Source organism: Stylophora pistillata, chromosome 1, assembly GCF_964205215.1.
Source record: "Stylophora pistillata chromosome 1, jaStyPist1.2, whole genome shotgun sequence".
NCBI lineage: Eukaryota > Metazoa > Cnidaria > Anthozoa > Scleractinia > Pocilloporidae > Stylophora > Stylophora pistillata.
The window spans coordinates 4,542,401-4,569,809 of NC_142519.1; the positions used below are offsets into that span (position 1 = coordinate 4,542,401).

The window sequence follows — 27,409 nt, forward strand, 5'->3', positions numbered from 1 at the left end:
TTTCGACCAAATGCCGCTCTTGCAGCTCAAAATTTCAGACAAATCTCGGAGCGTCGCGCCACGCCACGAATTGAAAACGCTTGGACCGATAAACACTACCAAATGTTGAAAAACAACATCAATACATATGTTCACAGCAATTTGATCAATTCTTGATAGTTTTTTTTACACAACGTAATTGACTTTAACCGACCTTCTTCTAGCAAGATTAAAAATAGGTCAAAAGTAGCCCGTTGTTTAACTATGTGCTATACAAAATAATCGACTGAAAATCTGGCTTTTGGAAGGCGAAGTGTGGGTCTTTTCGACCTCCAAAGGATTTTTTGGGGAAATGATTCAGTGCGATTTAATCAAATTTTAAAGTTGGATAAATTGGGCTGATTTGACGGTGCCGTCAGTTGTTCGAAAATGTTCACATTCACACGCGAGCTCAATTGTTTCGCATTTTACATCCAATCTACAGCTTGTTTAACATAGAATCCAATGGAAACCCAATAATTTTTAAAAAGTGAAATAAATAAATTAATTAATTTTTTAAAAGTGGTTTTCATTCTAAAAATATCTTGTTCGCTCCATTCGCTAGATATTGACACCTGACTTTGAAAGGGTTTCCATTGTTTGCGCACTGGCGTGGCGCACAAAAATACAAAACATCTGGTTTCGCCCAGTGATTTGGTGGCTTTAGCTATGTGATTCAAGAAAAATTCATGAGGTACAATTAAAATTGTCGACGGTTCAAACGTGAGCGACTTACCTTGCTTTCCATTCCCTTAACAATGACAGTTCTGACAGTTGACTTTAAAATGGCTTTCTTAAGTGCTCGCGTACGGAATAAAAACAAACAATAACATTGCCGTTTTAATTTCTTGTTTTCTCATTTTTATTCAGTCATGCGATTCAAGAAAAACTCACTTCCTGACGAGTGAATTCCACGTTAAATTTCACGCGAAAAAAGCAATGAGTGCGATATCGGTTTTTCGCGTGAAATTTAACGTGGACTTCACTCGTCAGGCAGTGAATTTTTCTATAATATCATCTTACCGTCCACATGAGGGGATTGCAGTCCTAAAATTGTTGCATTGCTCTCTTAATTGCAATAGCAATAGAACTTGGCAGGATAGTCAACACATCCTGATAATGATTGTTTACAAAGCATATCTCGGGGTTTCTCTCTTCCCATTTCGTTGAAATACTTCGCGTAAGAGATCTTTGTTTAAATATAAGTCTACAACCGAACCGTGAACCAAATGTAAGCGGAATATTGCTAGTTCAGAAACATGTTTCTCGCCTGCAGAATAACGCTATTTAATTCAAAATGAGGTTCACTGAAATAAAACGCAAAAATAAAACATTGGACAATGAAGCACGTGGCTACGGGAACTAAGGTCGTTTGTTATATATACGAAACAGGAGCAAACAATTATCTAACTCCGATCATAATTTAATGTATCATAATTGAAAGTTTCATGGTACTTCGGGGGATAAAGCTCATTTTAGGACAAAAAAAGAGCGAAAGATCTGCAAAGGGCATAGCCCATCATACATCACTGCAGATGTGCGGCAAAGAAAAGTGTAGTGTTTGAATATTTGTTTATTTAAAGGAAGTTTTATAAGGGTCAAACCTGGAAAACCACAACTTTCGCTAAAATGTTTGTACAATCCAACGTTCAACAACTTTATATTTCTACTACTTCTTCTCCAGAGACTACTGTGCATTGTTAAGTTACTCGTGCCGGTGGAAAGACTACACGTTCACATTTTTCACACCCACCTTTTCCCGGCAGCGGTCCCCAAAAAGCTCACATCTGGAAATAAAACCATTTCTCTGTATCTCGGAACTCAAGAAATGCTTCGAGTAATCATTGCACCAGCTGACACAGCAGACTCGAGTGCGAGTCGGTATACCTACATCAAATACTTGCCGGCATTTTGGAGACAGTGGCTTTTAAAAATCAACTCAACTAGTTAGTTATTTAGTATTCTTGCCCAAGAAGGTAGCCAAGTAGGGATCTATCCCCCTCAAATATGGTCGGGCCCAAAGCCATGAATGCATTATATGACGAAATATTATAGAGCGTGGCTGATGCGTAATGAAAAGAAAAACATAAGCCTGTTGTCTGGTCAGACCAGAATGTTCACGCCCATCGGGAAAAGATTGACATCTAGATTTAACCAGAAAAAAGAAAGTAAACAAACCCATGTTGTGCCTATCTCCTTAAATCTTTTTTTCCAAGATAATAGATTTAACAAGTGAATGACTACTTCTTATAGAAGTCCAAAGCCATACAATGCATCATATGGCGATATATTATTGAGTGTGGTTTGATATAAAACAAATGAACGTTATGCCAACCAGTCACGTTCTCTTGCGCTCCGTCTTATTTTCCTGTTTTCTACTCAAATTAAGACCTCCTAGGGAAATTGACGATGTACAGAGGTGTGTAAGCACCCAGAGCTTCGTCTTGGACTACCTGAAGGAAGAAAGTCTCTACCATGGCTCTGCGAATGGATGTTTCTTGCCGTGCTTTCTTTCAAGTTGGGATCATCAAAACTCCAGCACATGGGATATTTGCATATGTTTGAGCGTGTACGATACTCCCAGAGAAACAAACAACAAAGCTCCTTTCGTCCCTGAGGAACACAACAACAACAAAGCCTGTCTCATTATCTACGCCAAGCGAAGCAAACGATCTCGCCGCCCTTGCTTATATTATATAAATTGTTCTGCATGCTTTTGTCCTTCTCTTATACGCTGTGGAGACATAGAAGCAAACCCAGGCCCAAAGAAGTCGTGATAATGTCAAGAATGTGAGCAGACCTTACGGAAAAATCAGAAGCATACAAAATGCAATTTTGAATACGGACTGTGAGATTATTTGGACCCAATGTCAGATCCAAAATAAAAGATCAAAATCTCTATTCTTCGCTTCCTTCTACCGCCCAAATAAGACCGATATAAACAGTCTACATGAATTTGACTCATCTTTATTCAAATTAGGCGATAGATTAAATACTAGCAATGTAATCGTGGCGGGAGATTTCAACGCCCCGGACCTTAAATGGAACGACCTTAAACTGACAAATTGCTCCTTCAATTCTGAACAGTTACTTGAAATCATCGATGAACATGGACATACCCAACTAGTAAAGGAACCTACTAGAGATGATAACATTCTCGATCTTGTGTTGACAAATAATGTCAATATCAAACAACAAGTATATATGAAATACATATATATGAACTGCGGTTATGAAACGTATATGTGCACGATCCTTCGCAGTAAAGCACTATTTAAGCAATAGTGAAAATCAGACCTGAAAAAAAATTCAGGCCTGTACGGGATTCGAACCACTGACCTCTGCGATACTAGTGCAGCGCTCTACCAATTGAGCTAACAAGCCAACTGGGAGCAGGCCATCAAATTAATTCGATATAAACCCGTAGATGATAAATCAAACAACAAGTATATATGAAATACATATATATGAACTGCGGTCATTAACAATGTTATATGAACTGCGGTCATTAACAATGTTAGGGTAATCCCGGGAATAAGCGATCACAATATGGTTCTTTTTGAAGTGAACCTGGCATGTAGAAAGAAAAAGCCAGTAAGAAGCAAGCTTTATATGAGGAAAAGGGCAGATACCACCCGTATAAAGAAAGAATTACAAGACTTTGCGAACGACTTTGTAGAAGTGAAGAACGAATCCGTAGACACAAAGTGGAATATATTTCAACAAAGACTCACAGGAATTATGGATTCCTGTATACCACACAAGTTTACTACCTCACGCTATAACCTACCGTAGTTTAATCGTAGCTTGAGAAGACAGACAAGGAAAAAGCAAAGGCTATACAACAGAGTGAAGAAATCTGGAAGCCAATCCGATTGGAATAAATTTAAATTATTCAGGAAACAACTACTTAAGAACTTGAATGAGTCCAGGAACAATTATCTTTCTGACTTTCTGGCTGATTCCATTAAACAAAACCCAAATGCTTTATGGTCACACATCAAAAAACTAGGAAGAGAGGGTACAGATACCCAGGACCTCAAAGTTAGAAATGAAGTGTTTATCGAACCGAGAGCTAAGGCCGAAGTGCTAAATAGCCAGTTCTCTAGTGTTTTCAACAACGAAGAATCAGAGAATATCCCAGACCTTGGCGAAAGCCCTATCCCGACTATTGGAACAATAAAAATCACAACCCGTGGAGTTGAAAAGCAACTTAGTGAGTTGAAGGTAAATAAAGCGTATGGCCCGGATGGAATTCCACCCTGGTTTTTAAAGGAAAATGCCTATGAAATATCACAGGTCCTTACTGACATATATCAAGTTTGTATTCATACCGGAACTGTGCCTATCCAATGGAAACACGCCAACGTATGCGCTATTCAAAAGAAAGGAAAGAAATCGGATCCTTCAAATTATAGGCCCGTGTCACTTACCTGCATTGCATCAAAGGTACTTGAGCATGTTGTACATAGCCATGTTATGAAGCATCTTTCACGATATAGGGTGCTCACTGATTGTCAACATGGCTTTAGAGCGAAACGATCAACAGAAACACAGCTCATATGTACCACTCATGACATAGCAAGTGCTATCCAGTCTAACAAATCAATTCACGCCGCAATCCTTGATTTTTCAAAAGCATTCCACAAAGTTCCCCATCGCCGACTCTTGAAGAAACTTGATTACTACGGAATTCGTGGCCCACTACTTAACTGGTTTGAATCGTTCCTAACACAGCGTACCCAATCAGTGGCAATTGAGGGGGCATCATCTGCCCCTGTAGTTACGACATCTGGTGTTCCCCAAGGAACAGTCTTAGGACCGCTACTGTTCTTAATGTATATAAATGACTTACCTGATACTCTTAAATCTACTGTTAGACTTTTTGCTGATGATGCATTGTTATATGGGACAATTTGTTGTGATAAAGACACAGCCGATCTCCAAGAGGACCTGTTTAGATTAGAAGACTGGCAACAAACGTGGAAGATGGAATTTAATCCTTCAAAGTGTAAGATCATGTGTTTTACAACCAAGAGAGATCCAACAAAGCGAGAATACGTATTCTGTGGACAAATCCTAGAAGAAGTGGAAACTCACCCTTATCTGGGGGTAATGCTCGATAACAAAATGAGGTGGTCACCACACATTGAAACAATCACATCTAGAGCAAATAAGGTCCTGGGACTTATCAAGCGAAACCTGTGGAATTGTCCAAAGTCAGTGAAAGAAACCGTGTATATGACACTTGTGAGGCCAAAACTCTAGTATGCCTGTAGCGCATGGGACCCACATTACCAGAAAGATAGAGTCGCTCTAGAAAGGGTACAGCGGAAAGCAGCTCGCTTTGTCACTGGAAATTACGGTCGAACAACGAGCGTGACGGAAATGCTGCAAGACCAAAAGTGGGACACACTTGAAACAATGAGAAGACATGCAAGGCTCTCCACTATGTACAAGATGTGCCACGGCCTCCTAGATGGGGATTGGGGGGATTATTTGATAACAAACAAAGAAAAGAGAACCCGAGGAAGCCATGATTTTACATTTATTGTACCGAAAGGACATAAAGATATTTTTAGATTTTCCTTTTTCCCCAGGACAATAACTGAATAGAACAAACTCCCAAAAGAAACTGTTTCCAGTCAATCCCTCCGTATTTTTAAAAGCAAACTAACTTAAATTTATTCATCGGTAGTTTTAAATAGTTTTTAATAATTTCCAATAGTTTTTAATAGTGTTGTATATTTAGTATAGCTTCACTTATTATTATCTTAGAGTTGGCGTGATGTCCTAAACGATTTTGCCGACATAACGATATTTAGATTTAGATTTAGATATATCAGAAGGAACTCTGCGCCTCGAACTAGAGCCTCTCGTTCACCCCAAGCCAAGCTTTGCATTAAGTGAGGGACAAATTGTCATGGAATGTTTGTCAGCAGGAGAAGAAAATATGGCTGCTCGGCTAAGAACTAGGTCAACTTCGTCTTCTGGCCCGTAAAAACCAAGACTAGCGGAATTGCTCTCAGTCCGCCTTGAACAGGTAAGAAGAGGTATAATTACTGTTTCCCGTCTTCTGGATCGTCTGTCGAAGTCACAGTGTACTCTTGCTATAGTTTTGAACGAGCAGCAGATATCCTTATGAGGAGAACGACATGCAATGCTGTTGCAGAGTTCACATCTTTTCTCTGCAATTCATTTTATTAGTGAACGAAAATGCCAATTTCAAGGTAATTTCTGTAATTAATTAATCAAACAATCAACAGAGATTAAAATAGTAGGGAAGAGGAAACAAATACGATTCAATTTTTCAGCGTCTTGAAAAATACTTGTAAATTATTCAAAATTCTTACCTCTACTCGAGGCAATTGTCATCTCGACCGGTTCCTTCTTACACAAAGTAAGCACCAAGTGTTTCTATGGATATTCAGTGTGGCTTTAGCGATTAACGATAGAAACACCCCTCTGAGTTTCATTTGGTAGGTTTGACTGTAATTCATTTTGAATATTACATACCGTCAACAGAAGAAAATTTAGTAAGAGTGCAGGCAAGTTGAAAACTTATCAACAGTACTGGATGATACAGTAGTATTGTAGCAAGCAGAGGTTTTAATCACCGAACTAGGTTTATCTTTCGTTCTTTTTGTCCTAAAATGAGCTTTATCAACCTAAATATAATTTACAAAATAAAAATATGAACTCAGCAAGGATCGGAGTTAAATAATTGTTTGCTCCTGTTTCCTTTATGTAACACTCGACCTTAGTTCCTATAGCCACGTGCTTCACAGTCCAAAGTTGTATTTTTGCGGAGTTGTCGATTTCTGTGGACCATAATTTTGAATTAATTAGCGTTATTGCGCACACGAGAAACATAATTCTGAACTAGCAACATTTCGCCAACATTTGGTTCGCGGTTTAGTCAAAGACTTATATTTAAAAAAAGATCTCTTACGTGAAGTAATTACAGTCTCGTTTTCAACAAAAGGGAAAGAGAGAAACCCTGAGATACGCTTTGTAAACAATCATTATCAAGAGGTGTTGACTATCCTGCCAAGATATATCGCTATTATGGGAGCAATGTAACAAGGTCAGGACTGCAATCCCCTTTTGTGGTACAGCAATATGGACGGAAAGATGATATTATGTTAAATAAGCTGTAGCTTGGATATAAAATGCGAAACAATGGAGTTTGCGCGTGAATGTGTACATTTTCGAATAACTGACTGCATCGTCAAATCAGCTCATTTTATTCAACTTTAAAATTTAATTAAATCGCACTGAATCATTTCCCCAAAACATCCTTTGGAGCTCGAAAAGAACCACACTTTGCCTTCTAAAAGACAGATTTTCATTCGATTATTTTATATAGCACATAGTTAAATAACAGGTTACTTTTGACCTACTTTTAATCTTCTTAGAAGAAGGTCGGATAAATTCAATTAGGTCGTGTAAATAAATGATCAAGAATTTATCAACTCGCTGTCAACATATGTATCGATGTCGTTTTTCAAGATTTGGTACCTTTTATTGGTCCAAGTGTTTTCGATTCATGGCGCGACGCTCCGAGTTCGTCTGAAACTTTGAGCTTCAAAAGCGGCATTTGGGTGAAATACAGTTATTAATCGATATTCAGCCAAACGAAGTATGCAGTGCTTTGTTTCACCATGAGGCCTACCTAACTTGAGAATATGAGCCGAATCGATTTTTCGGCTGTTGCCAGCCTATTTTGAAAATGTTTGATTTTTGGCCACATTTGCTCTTAAGAGCCAGGAGAGAAGTGAGCCAGGAGAAAAGTCAAATACTCACAAATTGGATTCTCTACAGATGACACTGTTAATTACCTTGCCATCTATGAGCGACCCAGAACCTCTCATCAGTTAACAATCAAGCTAAGTTCATTACTACAAAATATTATTTTTAGTTTCGTGTCCGTAATGACACTCAACCAAACTTCAAATGTGTATGTATACCTGTACCTACTGTACAAATTCCACTTATCCTACTAACCCTTTAAACTGGCTATGCTATGATCGTATGAGTGGAGTTTTTCCATTTAATCAACCAGTTGATGAATCATTTTATCTCATAATTTCCGAAAATAAGTTTGGCACCGTTAATTTCGACACAGATCGCTTAGAAAACATCTGCTTCAATCCTATGGAATACATGCGACATTCTACAAATTCACTGACCTTGACCCTGATTCTAATTTCTCTTTAAGTTCCGGTTCATGTGATTACTTTCTTAGAGTTTCGACCGCTCGTCAGTGAAGAACTTAAAGAATTAGTCCAGACCTTCGCAATTGGTAAAGCCCCTGGACTTGATAACCTTCCCACGTGAATTAAAAAGACTCACGATTGACATTATTGTTGAGCTCTTAACAAAGATTATTAACCTGTCTTTAGAGAGTGTGTGTTTTCCAAACACCCTTAAAATAGCGAAAGTTCTTCCCATATTCAAATCTGGTGATCCAGAAAGGAAAGAAAATTATAGGCCAATCTCCATTATTTTGTACAATAACCAGTTTGGTCTTCGTAGACATCACTCCACCTCTTTAGCGTTAATTCAATGGGTAAATAACATCGCTTCTTCTATAGACAACAAAGAAACAACTGTTGGAGTTTCTCTTGATCTCTCTAGAGCCAGATTTTTATTGGTCACCATCTATTGATCACCATCTACTGCTCAAAAGGCTTCATCACTATGTAATAAGAGGACAAACCCTCGACTGGATCTACAGCTATGTTTTGAAAAAACAGACAACAGTTTGTGCAATTTGGTTCAACTCGTTCACGACTGGAACGTTTTACATATGGAGTCCCGCAAGGTTCATTCTTGGGCCTCCTGTTGTTTATAACCTATATTAATGACCTCCCAAATGCACTGATCAGATATAGTAAAAACTCTTTTATTTGCTGATGATACTAGTCCTTTTCACTCTCATAAAGATCCCAACCAGACCATATCCGTGATGAATTGTGAAATACGGAAGATAATATGCTGGCCTAATGCTAATAAACTATCACTTAATATTGCAAAAACTAATTACATTCTTTTTCGCCCAAAGCAAAAACGTACTGTTGTTAATGATAGCATTACTCTTGACATCAAGCAGGTTGAGGTAACAAAGTTTCTTGGAGTTATTGTTGATCAGCATCTCTCGTGGAAGCAACATATATCCCAAATCACTAAAAAGATGTCGAAAACCATTAGAATAATAAGTAATTCTCGTTTCTTTCTTTCTTCAAAATCTTTACTTACATTATACCATACTCTAGTGTATCCTTATCTCTGCTATTGTAATACCCTATGGTCCTCAATTTGTCCTTCTAATTTAAACAGGATTTTCCTCTTGCAGAGATGTCTGGTCAGAATTATAAGTGGAGCCGAATACCTAGCTCGTATTGCGCCCTTATTCTACAATCTTAATATCCGTGATATTTATAACATTAATGCTTTCCTTGTGGCTTGTTTTTTGTATTCCCATCATAATAACCTCCTTCCTAATGCTTTTCACACTCTCTTTTCTACCCATCATCAAATTCATACGTACAATACACAGAGTACTGAATATAAATTACCGTACACACTATTGGAGAACTAATATCAAGCAGTTTACGATCATGGACCAATGTCCAAAGGTTTTGGAATTCCTTACCTCAAGATTTTACCCTATCCTACAGTTTCTCCACCTTTAAGACTTCGTCTAAAAAAAAATCCTCATTAACAGAGAACTAAATTAAACTCGCCCGTCCGTAATTGGCAAATCTATCTTCTACATCGTGTGAGGAACCCAGGTTTGATAAGCTTCTACCTTCTGCTGGGCTTTTACACTTTTTATAAATGCCCCTAAATTGTAATTTTATGTGGATTAAGTATAGATTGTTGTATAATGATCTTATTATAGTTATTATTCTAGATTGTTGTGAACAACTGTAATTTATTTTTCTGTGTGTGAGAGTGACAAAGAAATGAATAAAATAAATAATAAATAAAAAAAGATAGATTTATCTTTCGTATCGTTAGACAGGCTAGAAAAAGATTGATTATTAATAATTTTTTTCTATTATTATCACTTATTATCAATTTGTCTAACCCAGTACGACCCGTTGTGGACATCTCTTCAAGTCCAGAAAGCAACTGACTACCCATTTTTTCCTCCGCATATTATAGGGGCAATTTTAAAAAGGAAAGTAAAATAGCTGCGGTTTATTTATAAATTTTAGTTTCGCTAGGCTACAGAAAGAGAAAAATGTATAATCGATTTTTTTTTTATTATTATTTATTATCAATCTCTCTAACACAGTTAGACCCGTTGTCGTAATGTCTTCAAGTCCAGAAAACAAAACCTTCCTCGTAGACGCTTCCGTTACTCTGACTTGTAAGGCGGAGCGGAGAAGAGAAGATAACGTATATTTGGATAGACGGGTCGAGTATATCGAGTGGTACGATCCACAGGATAGAGAAGTCATTGGAGCTACATGCCACCAGAATTCGAGGCCAGCTGCAAAAGAAAAATTGGAATGCCCATTGGTGCTTAATCTGACAGTGGACAACTTTGGCAACTACACATGCCAAGCTGGCAATGGTTACGAAAAACACTGCACAAGGAAATCATTTAAAATAGAGATCCCATGTAAGCAACCTTAACATATCTCTATATAATAACAGATATTCTACAGATCTATAATGCGAAGGTGGGTGTCGCACTCCTCAGCCTTCTCGTCATTAAATTCCCCAGTGTAGTCCTCTTTGAGACCGTTCTTTCGGATGTCAAACGAGGTTTGGCCCCTGACATCCTAGAGAACGGCCGCAAGTGAGATGAGACAACTCATAGCGTCACATGCATCCAAATAAATTATTTTTATATCAATTTGCAGATGCCTATATTCCTGAGATCGTTGAAGGTCCAACGAATCAAAGTGTATTGATCAGTTCCAGTGTTACTTTTAGCTGCACTGCTAAGGGTCTTCTGAGGTCAACCATCCATTGGATTAAGGACAATGCCACAGATATTTTACAAACCAACCCCAGAGCAAGAGTCATTCCAGACAGACCAACGAATCGCAGCCAGGTGTTGATTACAGGAGTAGAGATGGAAGATTCTGGCAAATATCAGTGCATTGCAAAGAATGGCTTTAGAAAAAGCCAGCCAGGAGTGGCTTTCTTAAACATAGGTCGGATATTTTTTGAGAAAAGGAAGAAAATAAGGATCTTAAAGACGGTTACTGCAAGGACTTGACTTCTAGAGAAAAATCGCGAGAGCCTTGATTTTCAAAAACCTGTTTCATCTTCTTCACTTTTTCGTTCTTCTTCTGCCTCTTCATTTTCTTCTTTTTCACCTTATTTTTTATCATATTATTATCATCAACTAGGGTTTCGTTGTTATCTTGCAGAGGTCCATCCTGAGATTATTGAAGGTCGAAAGAACCAAAGTGTCTCGATCGGTTCCAATGCTACCTTTAGCTGCACTGCTAAAGGCTTCCCGAGGCCAACAATCCATTGGATTAAAATCAATGCTTCATATCTTTTACAGTCCAACTACAGAGCAAGTGTTATTCCAGACGACCGAACGAATCGCAGCCAGCTTTTCATAACGGGAGTAGAGACGGAAGACTATGGAAAATATGAGTGAATTGCAAATAATAGCTTCGGAAGGAGCCAACCAGGAGTGGCTTTTTTAAACATAGATTAAATATTTTTTTGATAAAAGGGAAAAAACATGGATCTTAAAGACGGTTACTACAAGGACTTGACTTTTGGACCATTCTCCTTTCCTCCATTTTAGTCTTATAAACAATGTATGCAAAAGGATGCAAATTGTCAAATTTGAAGGTCATCGTAATGAAAGATGTATATCATAATTGCCTTTTGCCTTCAATTAAATGACAGGGCAGAAAACGTGCGACAAAAGTGTATTTATAAAAAGGCAATCATTTGCCAAACGGGATACAGGACCTTGAAAACGACTGGTCGCCCAATACCCAAACCATCAAAAACCCCGAGGAAAGGCGCCCGTTAGTGGGGGATGGAGTAGGGGAGAGAGAGCTTCTAGACGGAAGCGAGCAGGATGATACGATGCAAGACATAGAAGAAAGAGGTCAAGAGAGATTAGATTCAGGTGAGAAGATTGTTGGTGCTGATATTTTGACAGCTGATAATTGTGTTGACCTGGGTGTCGAAGAACAACGAAAGATATCGTCTCAAGAGAGCGTAGAAGGATGCAAAAACTTGGAAAATCTTGAAGTATTCGATGAACTACTGGGAGAAGGCGAATTTGGAATCGTCTTCAAAGGTCGGTATGGTGGGAAAGATGGAAACATGACAGATTTAGCTGTTAAAAAGCTAAAAGGTACATACACGACATCAAAATGTCAAATTGTTAATTCCTAAGTCCAATGGTATACCGCTGAATTGATTTTTCTTTCTGGAAGCTATGCCCCATCTTACTTTTTCGTCATTTTTCCCTTTGCCGGAAACACCCATAAAGTCTGCTTTTGTCCCTTCTGAGCGCTCTCTGCAGCCTCGCTACTTTTCAGCTCCTTCATCATTTCTTTTTACCACAGCCAAGCAATTTAAGAAGTCCCATTGGTGTTTTTCTCCATGCCACTGTAGACCATAGTGCCATTGCCACAGAAACCCTGCCTAATGAGATAAAGACCTTGAAGCATGTTGGGAAACATCCCAATATTGTTACTTTGATTGGTACGCGGATAGAGGGAGGTAAGTCAGTTTTCGACGATGCAATTTCTTAGAGATAGGCATCTTCACTTGGTAATTGACGGCCCAATAAGGTAACGTTTCATCCGTGTGTAAGATCAGTTCGAACGGTGCATATGCTGATGTTATGATTAAAGGAAAATTAGTAGACTTAATACGCGTCATGCCAAAAATCTGTGCTTCTTGATCGGAAACCATTTGATGCTGGGGTAAGTGCTGGGAGATTCATATGGAATTTGTTTCTTGCTTTTTTATGGCACCCACTTAACCTATTTTTACCGACGGATTCACCCTTTTGATCAACTCCAGGGACAAATAATGTCCAATCACTTGCTCTTGTTAAGTTTTCATCCGGTGTTTGCTCTTTTTTCTATAGGAAATGTTCTTGTGGTCACTGAATTGATTCATGGTGGCAGTCTGGAAAATCTTTTAAAGGCCAAGAGGGCTCCAGGGGAAAAAAACAATTATCATAACGTCTTCTGTAAGCTTAATGACCGGCAGCTGGTTACAATTGCATTTCAAACTGCCGCGGGAATGCAGCACTTAGAAGAGAGAAAGGTAAGACCCATTGACCGTGCGTAGAAATGTTGAGGTAACTTTGTTTACCTTCCACATTAGATGGCCGCTCTCAAGTGATTATAAACAGCTCCAAGTATAACGCTGACAGTTCGAGTTTGTGAAGGACACGTTGGGGGTCTTTTGCAGTTTGATATAAGCCACCACTCAATCATTGTCTGCTTAGCTAAAGATTTATAAATTGTCTTCTCTCACAGTTCGTTCATCGCGATCTGGCAGCGAGGAATATTTTAGTTGATGCCAACTTGGTGGCTAAAGTTGGAGACTTTGGATTGGCTAGGAACATATCCGAGGTGGTATATACACCCCAACCTCCAACGTAAGTACGCTTTACAATCACTTTCAACGACTAAACAGAAAAATCAACAAACTAAAGTGCATTTTAATTGATGCTCTTTCATAGTTTAATGGAACAAACTGAATTATTACCCTCCCAACGAACTTTGTATTGTGTTTACTTAATTAATTATGGTTAGAATCGCATCATTGAATACAATCTTGCATTCTGATTGGTTAAGGAAGCGAGGTATTTAGCGTAGAATTGCGGGTTGAAAACGAGGCTAAGTGATATTGTTTCGCATCTACGTGAGCAGAACAACTACAGAGTTACAAAAGTTTGGTTTCTAAGCCAATTCAAAATGTTTTCAAAACCATTTTCACCTTTTAAAGAGCCAAAAAACCTAAAAAAAGCGTTTTTCAAACTGAGCCTGAGGTTCTTCCTTGTTTTGAACTGAACTATAAATTCTTGGATAGGCATGAAAAACCTCTTTCACTCGCGACAACGCGAAAGCGAGAAAATCCTGTGAACACGGCCCAGAAAAAACAATCTCCGAGGTAACAGTTAACGCCAACCCGGGTTCAAAATCCACCTACAGCCATAATCTTTTAGAAAAACAAGGAGGGATGTCAAGTTTCTGGGGCGCGCGCTCAGGATGAAAACAAACAATATTATTGCTGTTCTCTTGCTTTCCTATTTTTATTCAATGATGCGATTCAAGGAAAATTTATTACCTGACGAGGGAATTCCGCGTTAAATTGCATGCCTAAACCGATAACTGGAGTGGAGCAGGATGGCGCAGTGGTGAGAACACTCGCCTCCTACCACTGTGGCTCGGGTTCGATTCCCGGACCTGGTGTCACATGTGGGTTGAGTTTGTTGTTGGTTCTCGACCTTGTTCCGAGGGTTTTTCTCCGGGTCCTCCGGTTTTCCTCCCTCCGCAAAAACCAACATTCCAAATTCCGATTCGATCTGGAAACAGTGGACAAGAAGAGCTACCCAGTGGAATGTCCTTTGCTAAATTATTTATTATTTATTTATATCGCACGAATCGCGAAGGGATGAGTGCGACGGTTTTCAATTGCAATTTAACACAGAATTCACGAGTCAGGTAATCAATTTTCTTATAATATTTGTACTGATAATAATGACAACAATAATGATGATGATAACAATAATGACGGCCAAGATAACTATCCCACTGGATTTTACTGGTGATGAACAAAAATTAAAAGATGTTATATATCTTAATGTTGGAATAGAAGTCGCATACACGTACTCTACATCCTTCTATTTCATGAGTCAGCCTCTTTCAAGTCTCAAACGGCATTGACTCTACTACAAACAGGACCTTGCTCACATGAATCTGTCTTTTCAACAGGGCAAGGTTCTGTGGAAATGGTCATCTTTAGAATCTCTGCGAGATCTGCATTTTACATCCATGAGTGATGTGTAAGTTCATTTTGTATTCTAATGGTGTGAGATAGCTGTCTCTTGACTTGTAGCCCGGCCGGAGGTATTGCTTAGCACAAAGGATTTCCAAAAACGTCATTTGCCTGCCGCTCTGCTATTTTCCCTGGAGCATTACCATGGTTATATCAGGGCAGTGGTGGATCCAGGGGAAGGGCCTGCTGGGGGGGGGGGGGGGTCCAGAACCCCTATCCCTATCAGAGCTGACGCTTACAACTTTGAGACTGAAATTCTTACATCGACAGGATCGTATATCACTTTTTAACGGGCTTATTTTTGTAATGAATCCAAGTAAACGATAAACGGCTAAGGAATTATAACGTGCAACCGCGATTGGTGGGAGGGGGTGTGAGGGGTGTGGGGGAGAAGTAATTTTCCTCAAAAGAGTCCAACAGTCTATTCTGAACAACATTTAGGACCCCCCCCCCCCCATCCTAACTTCCTATATCCGCCCCTGCAGGGCTTCATTTTACGTTGTTTGCTCGTCTCCATGTGCATACATGGTGCATGTATGTTTACCTATTTGCATTTATGGACACACCACGAAAACTTAGCATGACTTAAGTAATTTCTTTTTTCAAATGGATAATCTTATGCTCATATTAGTTGATTAAAATTTATATCAGAGGGGAGATCCGACAGAAAAGACACAGCGAAGTCTTAAGGGTGCAAATATTCATTAAACACAAAGAGAATACGACGAGGCTTGATCTTTAATCAAGTCAGTCCTAATCCTCCTTACCAGAAGGTCATTAGCTTCTTTTCCTAACTTGCTAAAGTTATTAAAACATTGATGCATATTTGCAGGTGGTCATTTGGTATTGTCTTATGGGAAATTGCCACGTACGGTAAGTGTCGTGTGATATTATGTGCGACACTCTATGAACTAGAAATGATGTTCTTGTCATGAGATTCCAATCAATAAAGCAGCCCAAAGCTAGGAAGGCTCCTCTGTTAAGGTAACTATATAGAAACAAGCATCTTCATTTAGAAAGATGCGTATTGCCAGTCAGTCAAAATTAAACAAGATCAGTGGCCCGCCGTACGGCTACTAAACGTTTTATTCGTGCTACATTTCTTTTTTTTGTCTCCGAGCTGCGCTTGATTTTGTATTTGTAAATGAGCAACATAAGTCTTTACGAATCTCTATTTTTCCTAAAACTTACTGTTGAAATACTTCTTGTCTTAGATCCTTGTCTCTACAACTGAATTGTTTAAATTATGATGATCTTCTTTCTACCAAACAGGGGAGTTGCCATACCCAGACATCTCATCACCAATTGCCTTAGTGAGTCAACTGGCTACAGGATACCGAATGCCTTGTCCCGACCAATGCTCGGAAGAACTGTAAGCTTAAAAATCTTGTATAATTACTGATCCCCATGAAATTCTATTGTTCTTTCTCTGCATTAAATCAACGATTGTAGTCTCTAAGATGACAAAACAACTGTATGAGGAAAACGGAGGCGGTCCTTTTTGTTAGCAGGGAAATTATCAGGGGTAAGATAATTAAACGCGCTAACTAAGTATGCTGCAACATTAAAAATATTGCAGTGTCCAGGCTGCAGTATTAAAAATATTGCAGTGTGCAGATTACAATTATTAAAAATATTACAGCTTGTTTTAGGAAATTTAATGTATAAAGCGCTCCAAAACTGATAGCTTACCACATTTTCAACATTACCGTTTGTGTTTAACTCTCGTTCATTGCAACTTAATTTTTTGTTTCGAAGTGCCACTTTAATCAACTAAAACTTTCAAACATTGAAAATTGATACAATCAAGGAGACTGATAGTATGGAGCACAATCTATTGTATTAAGAAGTATTATATTCATCAGTTTATTTCTAGGAAATAACAATTCTAGTGGAATTAGTGCTAACAACTAATGACTGGTTACTACCCTCTTGATCACATTTTTCCGGACTTACTACTTTAACCTCTCGTGCAGTGTAATTTTCCTCAGCACCGTTTTTGTCCTTTCTCTCTACATCAATTACAGCCTTTTTTTTTTGAAATAGAACCCTGCAAAACTTCGCTTGCTTCCCTTAGGAGTTAACGACCGATGACCAGTCGTTTCTTGGATAAGTTGTTCTGAAACGCCACCATCACACAGCCGTGTAGCACAAGAACGCCTAAGGGAGTGATTAGTGTTGTGCCCATTGAACTGCGCTTTTTTCATAATTTTCTTTACAACATTTCCTGAAGTTTCTCTCCCCGTTGCCTTTTTGTAGTACCATATTTCCCCATTTGGCTTTGGCAAAGCGCGCAAATAAAATGCGTTGTCGCTGACTTCATTTGGCACGTGAGACAAGTATTTTTTATACAGCTCAACCGGGCATCGCTCAAAATTTGTCAAATTCTTATATGCTCGAACAACTCTCCTTTTGATACGCAAATGGCTCAATCCCCGACTATTTGTCTTACTGATATCCTCGGTATACTGCAGAAATTCACGCCCCAATTAGTCACACTGTAGATACAACTGTGAATTTATTAGTCTTAAGTTTCCGTGTTCTTGCTCAGCCCTCAGAGTAAACCGAACGCCTAAAACTGACCCAAACCAACGTATCGCGAGGTAATTCTGCATTTTCACTACCTAGAAAACCATGTTCCCACAAATATTTTTCTTGTTCCTGTGTTATCAAATTTTCCTGGTTAATATCTACTCCTATACCTTGCCGTGCTCTTTCTTTCATTACAAAGTTTAAAGTAGAATTCAGATTTCTAAATGTACAACCTTTCTTGTCGATCAAAGTTATATTTCCTGATGCTATAGCAAAAACCTCATTTTTAAGATATATCTCAAATAGGTGCATATATGTTTAACTATTTTGAACCAGGTGCCGACCAGGCTCAGAAATTTAAAATTAGGTTCCGCACGTTTTCTTCACAATGGGTGGTGCAAATCGCAGTAAAGAATAAACGGTGCATCCTGTATTAACTTCGACCCCACATTAGTTCAGAAAAAAAGCTGCTATCACGTAAATAGCTATAGACTGGCTTAGCGTGGAATGGTTTAGCTCAGAAAAATCTAAGCACATATCTGTCTTAGCTTGTGAGCAGCTCCTCCTTAATAGCGCTACCAGCCGCACGTGCGTTTTCTTCGTTCGCTAGAAAACTACACTTCTTGCGTGCTCTAGCCGCTTCTTGCGTGCTTTACAACAGAAGAGAGTACATTCAAGGCTTCTTTATTTTTTAAATAAAAGATGGAACTTTTTAAAGATAATGACTTCGGTTGTATCACAGCCCGAATAACATTAAAACTCGACTTTATTTGCGTTTGGCAAGCGCTTGAGTTTTTTTTACGTGTTATTCAAACGCCTATCTTCAAAATGTTATTCATTAAATACAAACTATTTACACCATCATAATTAGAGAATATCTCTCTGAATATAAATCATATGTGTATAAAAATAATAAAACGAGCCACAAAACGAGAAAATAAACGGAATAAGTGGGACTACAATTCAGGCATTTCATTGGTCAATGGCGTGGGTGCCAGGCCCTCATAATAAGCGCTTCAAATAGCGTGTTTCTCCACCCACGAGAAGATTTGATACTAGTTGGGAGGAGGTTTGCCGAGGGTCTGGCACTAATCATCAATGCGAGACCCCAGCAAACCTGTCGCCGGCTTACGCTACCAAATCCCCACCTAAGTCTACTCTAGAGACTAATTATTTCAAGACTGTCATTCCATCTGTCCGGCTGTATGGGACTGCTGTATGGGGCTCATGCTCATCGGTCTTGATGGAAGAAATGGAGCGTGTCCACCTGCGAGCTGCAAGGTTAATCCGTAATCTTCCAAGGGACACTAATTTGAACGACATGTGTAAGCTTAGAAGATGGTCCCCTACTTCCTATTTTTCCACGAAAAGGATACTATCCATAACTTATAAATCATATCATGGTCTCTATAATGACTACCTTAATAACTTAGCATCGAAGCAGGAACACAGATACAATCTAAGAAAGACTTTAAATATAAATATCACAAGACTAAAAACGGAAATGGGAAGACTATCTTTTAAGCATAGGGTAGCTATAGCTTGGAACTCTCTTTCAGATCGCATTAAGGAAGCCCCCTCTATTCCGAGTTTTATGAAAGAATTAAAGAAAAATAAGGACGTTCTCATAAAAATATCATATACCAAAAGGTCATCCATGATTATGAATAAAGATGATTTTTTTCTATTTTAAAAGCCAATGCCTATAAAAATCGAGCAAAACTGAAATTTCGCGGCCACAACCAAAAATTTTTTTTCCGCTGATTTTGCCCATAGATAGCTATTGGTAAGTAACTAAACATGAGGTAGTTTGTTTTCAGAAAGGCCGCTTTAATTTGGAGAAAACCGATAAAATCTGTTTTTGCTGTCGGCGACTTCAGAACAGCCAAAATTTAAGACGAAGTGGGTCCGTTCTCAAAACTCGCTTGCATGCAAAAGGGAAGAAAGAGAGATAAATTCTGATGCGTCAGTTCAGAGAGGGTTTTGCTTTTAGATTGGTGGTAAATATCCCATTTAGCCGTAATCTGAACAGCGTACAATAATATTTTAGAACTGCTTTATTCTTAACCGTAAGAAATTTATAATTTAGGCGAAAGTCGCGATTAAAATTTTAGGCATGTGCTACACCTTGGTTTACCCTGAGACTCAATTCTTTGGGTCTTTGAACATTGTACCATAAGGCACGTAAAAACTGGCATGGGTAATTCAGTTTGCGCTTCATACGAACTCTCCGAAGTTGAACAAAATTTGGTTGAAATATGAGACATTTGAATATTTCACTTAATTAAACGACTTGTTATTTCTGAAAGGGAACGATAATCTTTTTCTTAGCCGACACCTAACGTATTTATTAAATACGCCATCGCTGTGCAAACATTACATTGAGGTAAGGTTTATTGGCTTTTTAAATGAATATGACTGATGTTGCTACCCTCTAAATTAGTTACAACAGAGTTATAAATTGAGGAGATAAACCGATAAGTAATGGAGTTGCGTAACAAAGAGCAAAATCCTCCTGTCCGCTCCGGTTGACTGAAAAAAGGGATCGCTTTTAATAAAAGAGCAAAAAAATGCATTGTTTATAAATCTCTTAGACTTTTCGACCATCATAGCTCTTTGCATCGTAACAATGAAATACTTTTAGAGAGATATACTTTGGCTGGTAATTAATTTAATTTTACAACAATCAGTTTTTGACACTACGTCAGTAAATTAAATATAAACTTAGTGAACTGAAAACACGAAAACTGAAGCGGTTCAAGCCTCTAAAGAACTATGGAAAATACTTTTTATCGATTACGGGGGGCCAATGTGGTTACGACAGAAGAGACAGGAACAGAGCAAAGGAATGTATTCCATTACTTAGCTGGATGTAGATACTTAGCTGGATGTGGATACTTAGCTGGATGTGGATACTTAGCTGGATGTAACCGGCCACAAGGCGATGTTTGCGTTTCACGGCATAGATAGTGAAGTTGAGTTGATTCTGGCGAGAGCATCCATCTTCTTCTCTCCCAAAAATATTGATCAGATGACAGTATGTCCAGCGCATAGAGCATCGTTAGGTATTGGATGGACACGCCGAGTTCCGGGCAAGTGTAAAGTGCCTTCTATACTGTCTCATCATAGCGAGGATATAAGCAAAAGACCAAAAGCAGACAGAGGTTTAAGCAAAGCTGGCTCCCATGCAGTGTTACAAGAAAATGGAGTTTTCTTGCTGTTGGCTCAGGTTTGTATTCTTTAAAATATAAGTATTAACATTGTTGTTTTTACGTATGATGTGCAATCCTCGCAGTAGATAGCGCTATTTATGCAATAGCGAAAATCAGACCTGAAAAAAAATCAGGCCTGTGCGGGACTCGAACCACTGACCTCTGCGATACTAGTGCAGCGCTCTACCAATTGAGCTAACAAGCCAACTGGGAGCAGGCCGTTAAGTTGATTCGTAATAAACCCGTGAAAGTGATAAATGAGATGCAATGAATATATGAAGTTCATATATTGTGAACTGCGGTATTAGATACGTATGATGTGCGATCCTCGCAGTAGATAGCGCTATTTATGCAATAGCGAAAATCAGACCTGACAAAAAGAAAAAAAAATCAGGCCTGTGCGGGACTCGAACCACTGATCTCTGCGATACTAGTGTGGCGCTCTACCAATTGAGCTAACAAGCCAACTGGGAGCAGGCCGTTAAGTTGATTCGTAATAAACGCTGCACTAGTATCGCAGAGGTCAGTGGTTCGAGTCCCGCACAGGCCTGATTTTTTTCAGGTCTGATTTTCGCTATTGCATAAATAGCGCTATCTACTGCGAGGATCGCACATCATACGTATATAATACCGCAGTTCACAATATATGAACTTCATATATTCATTGCATCTCATTTATCACTTTCACGGGTTTATTACGAATCAACTTAACGGCCTGCTCCCAGTTGGCTTGTTAGCTCAATTGGTAGAGCGCTGCACTAGTATCGCAGAGGTCAGTGGTTCGAGTCCCGCACAGGCCTGATTTTTTTCAGGTCTGATTTTCGCTATTGCATAAATAGCGCTATCTGCTGCGAGGATCGCACATCATACGTATCTAATACCGCAGTTCACAATATATGAACTTCATATATTCATTGCATCTCATTGTTGTTTTTCTTGGCGAAAGTGTCAGTAAACTAAATGTTTTGTCTGAGTACTATTTTTGGGTAATTTGAGCTACAATATGGTAATTAATTATTCTGTTTTCAATAAAACGTGATTACAATGCAACTACGAGGTTTTAACCTGACAGTCTCAGAGATGGCGAGAGTTTGTTCGCTTGTAGGTTTGTCTAGATCTGTTTCAATAAAGGCTGTTACCGGCGTTTGGGGTGCAGCTCGCTAGCGCGAAGGGCGTTGGAATCAAGAGACGAGGTAGGGGAGGGGCTTGGGGCGAGGAGCTTTCCCCGCTGCAATATTTCTCGTACGCTACTATCTCCTTTCGAATTGTTTTGTGCTGCTTCCCAATGAATCAGACAAGACGTCAGAAACAGGCTAGTTTTAATTGCGTATTCACAATTAAAATAAATATTGTCCTTTGATAATTTTGATCTCAGGCGTATGCCCTAAATGCAGTAAAATGTTGATCGAAATGAAATCTAAGACGATAACTCCACAAGTAGCTTTTGAGGACAGCCAAGTCAAGTTTCAAATGGAGGAGCAGCCTTTGGTGAGAGAATATTACTTGACGTTATTACTTCAAGCTATTGTGACCGTGATGGAACTTTGTCCTAAGGCCACTATGCCCTGTTGAAGGAAAAGGCAGCCCGGGAAAGGGATAGCACGGCTACGTAAAAATAGGTAAAAATAAGTTAATTATTTCGCATTGATGAGGGAAAATTAGTTTGAGAAATAGTGACACTTATCACCCGCTACCCCGCCCTTTTAAACACTAACGCAGCTCTAATTAAACAAAGCTTGTCTTCTAATGGGTCAAATGTATAGCTAATTTATTTACCATTCAGGTCCTTTCTTAATGTGGAGGTTCTATTTAGATAAACTGTTCAATTGCATTAATTTATTACACGATAAAACAAAAAATGAGTACATCAAAAAGTCCAGTGGCAGAAAACACACCTTCGACTCTCTTACTCATCGACCCTCAGACTCCAGCAACAAGTGCCAGTGTCTACTCCCCAACAGAAGATGATCCCCTCACATCAGAATGGAAACCACTTGAAAAAGCTAAATTCCTTTCTAGAAAGCAGGGACATAAGTCCTGTGAGACATCCTATGAAAACTCAGTGGGAGGAGGCTAGAGAGCGAACCAAGCGTCGTCACTTGCAAAGGAAAACAAGCGGTTGATGCTGTGTTAGACGAAGTAGCACCAAATCAGAGCGATCAACTTTGGCAGTCATGGTTACGTTCAAATCGTTTGGACAACACCCTTTCAGCGATGACGAGGAGCGCGAAGATGAAGTGCTGATGTAGGCGTTGGCGGAATGTTACAGGAATGCTAATAATTAGCAAACCAGGCGGCAAATACTGTCTATAATGGCGGACAAGGTCTCATACAAAGCGCTTTTTAAAATGGATTCCAAACCTGACGAGGTATCGGTTCAGTGAAGCAAGAAAGCATATCCTGGTCGAGGGTAGAGGTGTGGCACCATCGCTGCAGTCTTCCCAGACGAGGATGACAGTATCTCAAACTCAACTGGACCACTTTCTGGACTTTGTAACGAGCCCTCGTGTAATCCAGGACCTTCCTTTCGGGGAGAAATCAATAAAATTGTCAACTAAAGAGATCATCACTGTACCAAATGTTATTGGCATGATAATACCAGAGTTTATAGTCAAGCAGTATTTCACTTATTCACAGGAATGTGGCTTCACTCCACTGAGTCGAAGAACACTCTTGTGAATCCTGACTACAGGAGCAGTTCTGTGGTATACCACAGATACAAGATAGAAAGTGTTTAACCCTCACAAGTCATCCGTGTTTACCGATGGGATGGGCCCTAAAGTCTAGTCATGTTCGACGAACAAGATTTACAGAAAAACAAAAAGATTACTTGACAAGTAAATTCCTTATTTGAGAGACGACTGGCCAGAAAGCAGATGCAGCGTCTGTAGCCAAGTCCATGACGACTGCCAGGAACAGCAATGGAAACCGCCTTTTTATAAGTTCTGAATTTCTGACGAGCCAGAAAGTTTCAAGTTTCTTTTCAAGGCTGGCCTCCAAGCGTATACTCAGTGAAGATGACGAAATGACGGAGAGTGACATTGAAGAAAACCAGAAAAAAGAAGATGAGGAAGCCTTCATCGAGCTGAGAAGTGAAATCCTTCAAGAAGTTGCCCTCCGTCATCCCATCTATGACACTTATAACATTTGCGAACTCATTGCAGATTCAAAGCTGTCAAAATTTGCAATTCAGATGCTTCAGAATATCTGCGAGCACTTTGACATCCCGACAGCCGACATCAAAGTGAAGAGAAAAGCTCCCTACATCGAGAGGTTGATCTCCTTTGGCAAAAAATGCACCTGCCAGGGAAAACTTTAAATCGCGTTTTGTTGAAACGAGGTCTGTGATGTGTTAGAACATTTGCCGGTCTGAAAGACTTGCCTGTGAAGGTCAACCAGTAAACATCGGCATAATTATAGTGAAGAGTACAGCGCTTTACCGAAAAAGTCTCATAGATAAATCAACTCAAGAGTTTGTTTTCAATCGTTTGTTTTTAATTTTTTGAAAAGCTAGTTTTTAATTTTGTAAGACCCCCAGTTTTGTTTTCCTTTTTACTGAATTCAAGCAAAATGGAATTGCGAACATGTCTAGAGTCGCAGACTAGTACACTGTTTAAAACGAAGCAAAAAACAAAAAAACAAAACAAAAAAAAGCAATCATTTACGGCTTGATGGACAGTTAAAATTTGAAGAAAAGGCTGCAAGAGAATTACAAAATGTTCACCTAAAGTGAGATCGAAAACAACGGAAACAGTCCCTTTCGCGTCGTTGTTTCTCTACACCCTCCCGGTGGGAATAATTTTGTTCTGTCACGCAACTCTACAGCAACGCTACAACATAATTAAAAACAAATGTGTCCTTGAATACCGTTTACCTATAAATTATTTTAAATTTTATGAAAGCTTAAGCTTTGAAAGTGTACAAGATGTAGAAATTGGATCGAAAAGAAAGGATTCATCGAATCTAATCTTTCCGATAAAATGCTCGGCTGCTGAAGTTGTCCGGTGAAGTTAGAAGGTTCGCTGCTTCGACTCGTGGAGCATAATTTTGGGAAGAAGAAACAAGGATAACCAGGAAGCAAATTTCCCGAGAAAAATTTAAAGTCAACCAGAAAAGAGTTAGACAGTAAGGTTTGTTTTTAAACACAAATCTGTTAAGTTCATGCGAGTTAAGTTTTCGGCAGTAGCGGCAAGCCGTCGCAAACACCAACAAACTGCTACTTTGGTCCCACTATTTCAACCAAATTTTGTTCAACTTTCGAGAGTTCGTGTGAAGCATAAACGGAATTAACCGAGCACGTTTGTACATACGTTTTAGTACAATATCTAAAGACCTTATGGCCTGAGTCTCAGGGTAAACCAAGGTGTAGCACATGCCTAAAATTTTAATCGCGACTTTCAGCTAAAATATAATTTTCTTTCGGTTGAGAATAAAGCAGTTCTAAAATATCATTGTTCCCTGTTCATATTACTGCTAAGTTGAATATTTTCTACCAAACTAGAAGTAAAACCCTCCATAAACAGACGCATCGGAAAATATTTTACCTCTCTTCCTTCCTTTTAGCACGCAAACGAAATTTTGAGAACGACCCATTTCGTCTTGAATTTTGGCTCTTCTGAAGTCGCCGAAAGCAAAAATAGATTCTTTCGATTTTCTCCAAATTGAAGGGGCCTTTCTGAAAAAAAAAAAAAAAAAAACTACATCACGTTTAGTTACGTACCAATACCTACCCATGGGCAAAATATCAACGAAAACAAAAATTCCACTCTGGCCGTTGGTCGCTGATCTTTTGCAGGCATTTACTCTTAAAGTGCTACTGAAACGAAATTTTCGTATCTGAAATATTTGCCCTAACCTGTAGTTTGAATATGCTGATCATCATGAGATGATTTGCTTTGGCGAAAAAGAAGCGAAAGATATCTTTTTTAGCCGTTCAAATCAAAAATTTTACACAGAACCATGTACGGGCCCTGGTACCGAGCGAAATGGATTGATGACGTCACTGGTTGTGTTCACTCCGATAGCGTGGTTTATTTCACTCACTGTTTGTATTCGGGGGCGAAGGAGATGGCAGACATTGAAGTTTTGTCAAGTGAATCTTCTTCTGAACGAAGCGAAGTTGTCTCCAGTAGCGAAGAGGAAGATGGTGGCGTAAAATGGGGTTGACAGGCCTACACGACTCCCAAGCGTGTGTTTAGAGTAGCCTATTCAAAGTTTAGCCCTCACGAGTATGTCTTTGAGCGATCGCCCTCTTTTGAAAGATACGAGCGGCGGATTTTTGTATAGTTCGCTCAGTAGTGGTTGTGTTTCTATTAAATGCCAGTTTTTCATGAGAATTTGCTTTATGTGTGGCACTGAGTACACACATCAGGGATTGCGTCTTTTTCGAATCGTTCGCTTGTGTAGATGTACAGCTATTTTTTTTACTGTCTCGATCGTTAAGTTGTCTGGATTGCTTTCAGCTTGCGCCACGCGCGCTGATTCGATCGTACTACAGTTCTTAGTGTTCAGTGTTTCAGCCGTTTTGGCTCGTTTTCTTTTCTTTATTTCGGTATTAAAACGAACGATTTCACGTTCATAGAAGCACATGATCGCCTTTACTGTTTCTTGCTCCGCGTTGTTAAGGATTTGCTTTATCTCATTTTTTAAATCCTCGTCTGCTCTTATTTTGGCCCTCGCCCTATATTGTAGGGATTCTGGGCATGTTCTGCCAGGCATTTGGTACAGAGGGATTTGTTCGTTATCCTCAGACTTGCCGATTAGATCATCTTCAGTGGCGGTGTCGTATGAGGCTTCCATGTTTTCTTCATTCTCTGAATGGCATTGCTTTGGCCCGGGGCGTTTAGTAGCCCATCTGCCGTTATAATGTCCTTCGAAATTTTCTGTAGATGGTCAGGCAAGACCGCAGTTTCGATCCTAATCTTTTGGATCTCGTCAGTTGCCGATTAACTAAATAGACTGCTTTTCATTCCACTAATTTATTCTTGTTTTTCTCGTTGCCATGTTCCCACCAATAACGTAGCTCCATTTCTGCCTTTGAAAACACACACAAGCCACAATTCTTCTATTCGTTCCGATGAAGGGCTAACGCTCGAAACGTCAGCTTTTGTAATCGTTACGGTGGCCAATTTACCACTTCAACTTTGTTGATATATCCAAGTTATTTCGTTACCCCCACCGACGCAGCCCCAAACAGTTCCTCTCGAAACTATCAGCCTTTATTCAAAAGAAGAAAATGTTGACTATGATTGACAGCAAAAAGCAGGCCTTTAAAGGAATCATGATTGTCAAATTGAGCTCTGAAACTGAAGAAATATTACATGGGGGAGACTAAACAAGGTGCGCTTTATGTGGAAAAGTTGGTCACTTTGTCAAGAACTCAGTTAATAATTCGTGTACGGTTGAGCCGCAAATCACCACCGAGGCTTCAGAGCGCGTAAACCGGCGCACGTTTTTCACAATTAAAAAATAATGTGGAAACACTGTGTGAAAGGAATGAAATTTTCCTTTTTGTTACATTGAGACTAATTTACATCCGGAATAGGTGTAGAAATCGTATAGGGGAATCCTTGTTTACAATATTTGCCTCATTAGCGTAAGCAATTCAGTTCCTGATGGAGCTAAAAATA

At 39.2% G+C, this 27,409-nt stretch overlaps 1 protein-coding gene, 1 long non-coding RNA gene and 1 pseudogene across 3 annotated transcripts in view; 2 read left to right on the forward strand and 1 right to left on the reverse strand.

Moving 5' to 3' along the window:
* Positions 1–27,409, reverse strand: part of LOC148740922 (uncharacterized) — a 178,860-nt gene that overhangs the window by 150,182 nt on the left and 1,269 nt on the right. Inside the window, exon 2 of one of the 2 annotated variants that reach the window (XR_015999203.1) lies at positions 25,147–25,455. The exons of the other annotated variant lie outside the window; for it this stretch is intronic. This is a non-coding gene — a long non-coding RNA (uncharacterized LOC148740922). Of the gene's footprint in view, positions 1–25,146; positions 25,456–27,409 lie in introns of those variants that run through there. 2 annotated transcript variants of the gene reach the window in all.
* On the forward strand, positions 10,342–16,412 carry LOC148740933 (fibroblast growth factor receptor 4-like). The gene is made up of 9 exons (XM_088760002.1): positions 10,342–10,654; positions 10,899–11,195; positions 11,948–12,370; positions 12,634–12,741; positions 13,115–13,296; positions 13,512–13,610; positions 14,973–15,043; positions 15,869–15,909; positions 16,309–16,412. The coding sequence occupies exons 1-9, from the start codon at positions 10,342–10,344 to the stop codon at positions 16,410–16,412; spliced, it is 1,638 nt and encodes a 545-aa protein (XP_088616128.1).
* Positions 22,641–23,507, forward strand: LOC148740934 (uncharacterized; annotated as a pseudogene).